Source organism: Nicotiana tabacum, chromosome 18 (genome assembly GCF_000715075.1).
Source record: "Nicotiana tabacum cultivar K326 chromosome 18, ASM71507v2, whole genome shotgun sequence".
NCBI lineage: Eukaryota > Viridiplantae > Streptophyta > Magnoliopsida > Solanales > Solanaceae > Nicotiana > Nicotiana tabacum.
In genome coordinates, this window is record NC_134097.1 from 57,720,006 (window position 1) to 57,727,934 (window position 7,929).

The 7,929-nt window shown below is 39.4% G+C and overlaps 1 protein-coding gene across 4 annotated transcripts; it reads left to right on the forward strand.

The window, feature by feature from the left end:
• The first annotated feature begins 2,862 nt into the window (after positions 1-2,862).
• Positions 2,863-6,792, forward strand: LOC107811608 (uncharacterized). Of its 4 annotated transcripts, none has more exons than XM_016636575.2 (4): positions 2,863-3,118; positions 4,187-4,394; positions 4,516-5,424; positions 5,722-6,792. In XM_016636575.2, the coding sequence occupies exons 2-4, from the start codon at positions 4,296-4,298 to the stop codon at positions 6,589-6,591; spliced, it is 1,878 nt and encodes a 625-aa protein (XP_016492061.1). In that variant the 5' UTR covers positions 2,863-3,118; positions 4,187-4,295; the 3' UTR covers positions 6,592-6,792. The 4 variants fall into 4 exon arrangements, with proteins under 4 accessions (XP_016492061.1, XP_016492063.1, XP_016492062.1 ...); XM_016636576.2 differs by having other exon boundaries at positions 3,112-3,193; XM_075236883.1 differs by lacking the exon at positions 2,863-3,118 and adding an exon at positions 3,229-3,318.
• Positions 6,793-7,929: the final 1,137 nt, after the last annotated feature.

Genomic DNA, 7,929 nt, shown 5'->3' on the forward strand with positions numbered 1-7,929 from the left:
TGAACCCTCCTCGAGGGTCTCCTTAGCACGGGTTAGGTCCACATCGACCATCATCGGCTCGACGGCCTTGAGCCCAGCAGCCTGCTGAACATCCGCACCCCGTCTTGCCCTTTGTGCCAAAGGGAGATCATCATCATCGTCACCTTCATATTCAGTATGGGGACTTGCCACAGCTGCCGAAGTCGAGACCGTGGCATCAATTTTAGTTGAAGACTCGGTCGAAGCTTCCTTCTTCCTCTTTTAACCCTTGCCGGGTTTCGAGGTTCCTTCCTCACCAGCGGGAGCTGGCCTAATCGACAAACCTTCCCTGAGGCCTACACAAGCATGACATATCAAACTCACCACCACAAAGAACACTCATAAGAAATATGGCAACGACAGTAAGAAATGCTTACCATGGTTCTTAGCCTGCCACCGCGTCTTGGACAAATCACGCCAAGAACGCCCACTATAAGGAAAGGTAGAGTCTAGCTGTCTGATCCATCCCGAAAGGTTCTGAACCGCATCGGGGTACCAAACAGTGGCTACATAGTCAAAAGAAGATCATTTCATAAGGGGAAAGAAGGGGCAATAAAACAAACTCGAAGTAGGGACACTTACGCTGCATATTACATTCCTCCGGGAATGACATCCTATCAACCGGGATAATGTTCGATGTTCTCGCTCTGACAAACCGGCTCATCCACCCCCGGTACTTGTCCTCATCCATGCTCGAAAATAACTTCTTCGCAGATCGAGGATGAAGCTTGATCAAACCTCGGTAGAGATGAGGACTGTACAACCTAACCAAGTGATTGAGGATGAAGGTCATCCCCTCGACCTGATTGGAGAAGTATCGGAGCACGTAAATGATCCTTCAAAAAGAAGGATAGATTTGACCGAGTGTCACTCGGTACTGTAAAAATCAAGAATCACCAGATCTATCTTCGAGGACGAAGGATCTACGGGACCCAGGGTGAATGGGTATGTATATATGCTAAGGAAGCCAACTTTGTAATCTACTATGCTTTCCTCAGGCTTGGGGATCTCTACTTGAACTGCCGCCCCCATCGACAGTCTTTCTTCACTCTCTGCGTATCGGTCACCACGATGATGTACCAAGATATGGGCTCGCATTGGCCCGGGGTAGAAGGGGGATTTTTGATTGCAAAATCTGAAAATGTATCGAAGTGGTCGGGGGTACATTGCTCAACAGTCGGAGGTATTTTTGGTTTGCCCTTGGACGGGCGTGATGAGGAAGCGGAGCCCTCCTTCTGAGGTACCGTTCTAGAGGTTCTAGCCATAATTATAAAAAAAAGTTTCTAAGGAAGAGGATGAAGAATTAAGCACGGGAAGAAGATGGATGCAGAAAGCTATAAACTTAGCCCTAAAAACTTGATGTTGTAAAAGTGTGAATAGAAAAACAAATTGAAGTATTTATATAAGCCATTTGGGCGATGTTTGAGGAACGTAAAGGTAGAACCAATGACAGTTCGTGGGCTTCTCGATAATCGTATTAATAGCGACATCTGCGCAGCCTTTGAGTCATGACATTTAATGCTCTGATAAACTGACGTCATAATGGGAGAATCGAAGAAGCAAGAATTCAAGGCCATTTCTTATCATTCTATTCTAAGAAACGCGGGACTATCTGTATACGGCTAAAATTGGAGAGCCCGATTTTATGATCATTATGACATCCCATAGCCCGTCTTCAGAAGGCCTGAGGCACAATTCGAGGCTCGACCCCGAGTGTTCCCTATGCTCGACCTCGAGGTAGAGCAAATCGGCGGCTATGATGAACGAGTGGGAGATTCCCAAGGCGAGTGGATAGAGCTGACAAAGTCCATAAGAATAGTACAAGCCCGTACCGTGGCATTAAATGGTTGTACCAGCCGCATATCTTTGTAATAAATATATATGTACTATGTTGGAATTCTCCCTCCTATATAAAGGGAACCCTTGTTATTTTTTTGCACACATGATATTCAAGATAACAACAAGAATATTCTCTGCTCTCTAACTCAAACATATTCTCCTTTGATTTTATTGCTTATATTTATTACATTGCTTACATTTATTACGTTTCATTGATTGTTCTTCATTTATTACTCATCATTGATCATAAAGAGCCCTCATCAAAGCTCTTAGAACTGCTAGTCCTTCATCAACCATCTCCAATCGAGCTCATTAGCTTAACCTCGAGGTCCAGTATAGGCCAACTCGAGACCCCGATCTCCCGATTCTCGATCATTCGGTTTGCTTATCAAGCTATCTTCAAGCTCTTATCTTATTTTCTAGTCTCACACTTAACATCTACCGCCTAACAACTAGCATAAAAATAAATCGCATATTTTTAGAATCACAAAATCAAATCTAATTGTTATTACCATTTTCAAGGTAAAAAAATGCTGATTTATTTACTAAAGAATCAAGGATCAATCGCCATTTAAGACCTTTTTTTCTACTTTTATTAGTGGTGCACCATGTTTCAAAAAAAATTAGAATCACCTCTGGTCGATGTATTCTGCTTATTTTAATTTTCAATCTAACAAAACACAAAACAAAGAGAGATAGGAGTGACACAAAGGATGAGGTTGAAAAGGAGTAAGAACCGTCACAGGAAGGATGAAAGGGTCGGATTGTGTGGAGAAGAAGCGTAATTACCTAATGGTTTCTGTTATTCTATGATCCCTTATTGATTCTTCTTGATTTTGGTGAAGAAATACACATATTTGAGGTGTCTCCTGGTTTTAGAAACGAGTCGTGTAAGTGCAAATGGTTGAACCCACGTGGATGACCATTAATGCTCCACGTAATAAAATAGATTTATTTTGTGTGTTGGTCCAATTTTGGGTCTTTTCCCGAACTTTGGTTCCTCCTGCCATCCAAATGTGCGTATCGATAGAAAAGAAAAAATGAGTTAACAGAAGAAACTAAAGTAAAATGACGTGGCAAAATACCAATCCACAAAAATTAGACTTTGTAAATTTAGTTATTGATTCAAAATTCAATAGAAGAAGAAATCTGGTGCTCCTTTTGTGATTTCAGATAAAATTTGCGGATAAGACCGGACCATGTCCTACATGCTGATTCTAACTCTGCAACCATGCAACTCTTCTCTCCTCACACTAAACAGGTAAGTCCCCTCCACCCTTAACCCATCTCAAGTTTCTTCTTTTTCTGCTACTGAATCAGCTTTATCTGTATAATGGTAATTGTTTGCTCTTTTGTGATCTTGTTTAGTTGGGTTCCTCTTGTGGTTGGATCCTCTCCTACTTGAATGGGTGAAAACTTTAGATTTTTAAGCACTATAATTCAACTCAGTAGCATAATAAAGTGAGTCACAGAACTCGAAGTTACAGCCGTTTGAATTTTATTTCTTGAGCAAGGAATCTCAGTTTGTTGCTAAATTCTTGGATCATCTGTCCTATGAAGTAATTGACACTAGCTGTTGACAAGAATTTATAGTTCAGCATCTCTTGTGAACCCCTTCTTATCAATAGGTTAATGTTTTTCCTATTGATATAGACTGCTAGAATCTTGCAACTGCATATGTATTGCTTTCAAGATAGCTGTGCAAATTCCTTACAGTTTGGGGATTAACTAATTACTTCAGTGTCTAGCATGAGTAGTAGATAAAAGTAAAATTGCACATAAATTTTCTATTGAAATCTTGTCACTGAGGATCACTGCATACAATTGTGCAAACATGATACAGGGCAGCTGCTCTTTTTTCCTAACGACTGCATCTAAAACTTGATTTTGTCCTTACTTAGCCAAGTTTCGCTTTTGAATACTGAAAAGATGTTGTGGCTCGATTGGATACCTTTTATGAATTTTTTACAATACCAGCATGGCCAAGGGTAAAGCTAGATGGACTAGGGGAAGGTTGGGGCTGTAGCCTCATTCAGTTTTTAATTGTTCAACATTTTACTTATCGAAAAGAGTTTTGAAAATTTCCTCTAAACCCCAACATCCCTAATTTTATGAATTTTCCTTCTTCATGTTCCTGTATAAGTTGGTGTGATCGTCAGGATGGGAAATAGGGCGGGGAAGGTTGAAAAAGAGTTTTGGAAAATATTTTCCCTTCTTTTGATTGGTGAAGGAAAATGTTTCCTAAACATTTAAGCCAACCAAACATAGAAAAATTGAAAAATATTTTCCTTCATACCAAACACACCCTTAATAAGTCTCCATTTTGCAGGAAAAATGTCCTTGAGGCAGCAGTAAACTTCTGCGGGATAGATAATAGAGGCAATTATATTGCTATCATTCATAAGCAGCAGTAAAATTAAGAATTGGATAAGAAAAATATGGGAGAATTTGGAAATGAGGTAGCCAAGTCTATCATTTTTGAGAAAAAGAACGGAACAAGTTCGAGCAAGTCGAAGATTTTTGCATCTTACACCATGGTATTGGGCACACAACTGAATGGATTTTGATTACATCTTGGTTATACGTCCAGTTTATTTCTTGTATGTATATATGGTTTAAGCTCTCTGTTAAGATACCATTTATTTATATCTTCTGCAGGAATCTCATCTACATGAAAACCAAGCTCCTCTTGTTTCAGCTACGGCGAATTCTCCACGTCAATCTCGCTGCACTGCCTGCTGGGGAAGTACGAGTTGCCACATTGTTCGCTCAAGAACAAAACTGATGAATATTTTGATTGAGAGGAAAAAGCCACAAGAGGTCCACTCAATTCTCAAGGGTCTTACCGAAGAAGGACATCGGCCAACTCTTGTGACATATACAACTGTTTTGGCTGCCTTGACTCTCCAGAAACGTTTCAAGTCTATTCCGTTGCTTCTCTCTAAATTGGAGCAAAATGGACTAAAACCTGACTCCATATTCTTCAATGCCATGATAAATGCTTTTTCAGAATCCGGAAATGTTAAGGAGGCAATGAAAGTGTTCCAGAAAATGAGGGAGAAAGGATGTAAGCCCACAACCAGCACTTATAATACATTGATTAAAGGGTTTGGAATCATTGGTAAGCCTGAAGAATCTCTGAAACTGTTGGAAATTATGTCTCTTGAAGAGAATGTGAAACCTAATGACAGAACATATAATATTCTGGTTAGAGCTTGGTGTAACAAGAACAAAATTGCAGAAGCTTGGAATGTGGTTCACAGAATGGTTGCAGCTGGTGTAAAACCTGATGTTGTTACTTACAATACTATAGCAACGGCTTATGCTCGGAACAAGGAGACTGCTAGAGCTGAAGCAATGATTTTTCAAATGCAAAATCACAAAGTGGCGCCAAATCATCGAACAAGTGGTATTATCGTGGATGGGTACTGTAAAGAGGGTAATATGACAGAAGCATTAAGGTTTGTTTACAGGATGAAGGATCTTGGTGTACATCCTAATCTAGTAATATTCAACTCTCTTATCAAAGGCTTTCTCGACGTCACTGATACTAATGGTGTTGATGAGGTATGCACCCATATTGGTTTTATATCAGCAATTTACTGAACATTAAATTGTGTAATTTTAGGAATGTAACAACCATTAGTTATTATTCCTTTCCGTGTACATATTGGTAATTTTAGTTTTGCATGTATTAGTGTCAGTTTTCACATGCAAAGGCCAAGTACCCCTTGATACCAAGCCTATTAAAAAAGGGTAAAACTCACTCTATTGTAATGTAGTGTAGCTTCAAGCCTTCGAAAGAAAGAGTGCCACGTCATTCTGAACATGACATGTTTCTTATTCATTGATTTAAATGTGCAGACACTTACATTGATGGAAGAGTTTGGAGTGAAACCAGATGTGATAACATTTAGTACTATCATGAATGCATGGAGTTCAGCTGGACTTATGGATAAATGCCAAGAGATATTTGATGACATGATTAAGGCCGGTATAGAACCTGATAGCCACGCATTCAGCATTCTTGCTAAAGGCTATGTGCGTGCTGGAGAACCTGAAAATGCTGAAGCACTTTTGAAAGTTATGGCTTCATCAGGTGTACATCCAAATGTTGTAATGTTCACGACAATTATCAGCGGATGGTGCAGCGCTGGACAAATGGAGTATGCTCTGAGGGTATTTGAAAGGATGTCCAAAATGGATGTTTCCCCAAACTTGAAAACCTTTGAGACCCTCATATGGGGTTATGGAGAAGCAAAACAACCATGGAAAGCTGAAGAGTTCCTCCAAATTATGGAAGAGATGGGAGTGCCTCCCACGAATAATACTTTTCAGCTTGTTGCAGATGCATGGCGCGCTATTGGCTTCCTTAACGAGGCCAAGAAAATCTCTGAAGTGGAACATGATGAGAGGCCAATCTTGAATGCTCTGGAAGATAAGCGACCAGAAGATAACTTTGAACTAGTTTATTCTAAAGAGAAACCAAATGGTTCTCTCTCGAGCCTTATGCAAGTAACCAAAGAAAATGGATCGAGTACTGTCAACAAAAGAAGCCAAATGGTGCTGAACAGATCCAAGTCCTTTTCAGGAAGCCTAAACGTGGCAACTAAATCAATGTTGCTTCCCCACACCTGTGGATTCAAGGTGTTATCTTTGACGATATTACACAAGCAGTGTCAAGTTCAGCTAGGAGTATGTGGTTTTGTGAATTCATGTAGAATGGTGGCTTGAAATTATCAAACTTCAGGTTCAGACCATTAAGGGAGGCCTCTTGAATTCAATACGTACATCAAATTAAAGCCTTTTGCGTCAGGATGACATACACAAAGGCCTGCAATTGTAAAATTATATCATCTTTCTTGAACATGTATGTACAATGTTATCTTATTAAAAATGTATACGACTATGAAATGTATATTCTTTGAGTTGAAATGATGGTCATGTCAATTGTCCATGTAGTATTTTGATAAAAAAAAATACTAGTTTAAGAGACTTACGGGTTTCTCCTAAGCGGAAGTGAATCTATAACAAGCACGACTTGTGTCACGGATAGTCGGGAATCCACACGAAGTAGATGAATTTTTTTTGTCCGCAACCACCTAATCTTTTCTAAGATGCAGAGAAGATTTTCTCATAAGAACCCTAGTCGTCAAATATTAATGGAAAAAATGTATCTTTTCTAACACCCATAATGCGCTCTCTCTATATGTATGTATGCCAAGCATCCTGCTTGTTTTTTTTCCTCCTAAGTGTTCTGATGCCAATGGAATAGTGCTCTATCTATAGATAAGAAATTGTACTATCATAACCAATAGGCTTTTCGATACATCATGCAAAATGGTAAGATGGTACAATATATGCAAAAGAGGACCTAAGAAGAATCTCCAACGCTACTGCTATCAAGTCAACTATAAGTAGCGATTACAACGAGGGTTTATTGATGCAATACCCATAAAATATATAAAAAAAAAAGTATCTTCAAGCAAAGCGACCCGTCATTCCCTTTTGAGTATCAGCTTACAGTGCCCAACTCAGTAGTCGCTCTTATTATACCAGAAACCGAAGCAAGCAACAAACAACATAAGAGAGGTTTTATAGTACCTTCAAAGACAAGTAAACACTTTAAAGTACTGTCAAATATCAAATTGTCTGTGGCAATTTGAATTTTTAAGTATAATATGAAGTATTCAATTTTCAATACAATTGATTAGGAGTGGGAGATTTACTCCTTTGAATTTTACGAAGACACGATATGTAACGATCCGATCGGTCATTTCGAGAGTTGTAGCCCCGTTCCCCCATTTTCTGCTCCTTTTGTACTCTACAATTGTTATATAACTTACCGGGTTGGTTGGTTCGAGTCGGAGAGATTTCAGAGTGAATTGAGACACTTAGTCTCATAATTAAAAGCTTAAGTTGGAAAAGTTGAGCGGATGTCGACTTATGTGTAAACGACCTCGGATTTGAATTTGGATGGTTCTGTTAGCTCCGTTGGATGATTTTGGACTTAGGAGCATGTCCGAATTGTGATTTGGAGGTTCCGTAGTAGAATTAGGCTTGTAATGGCGA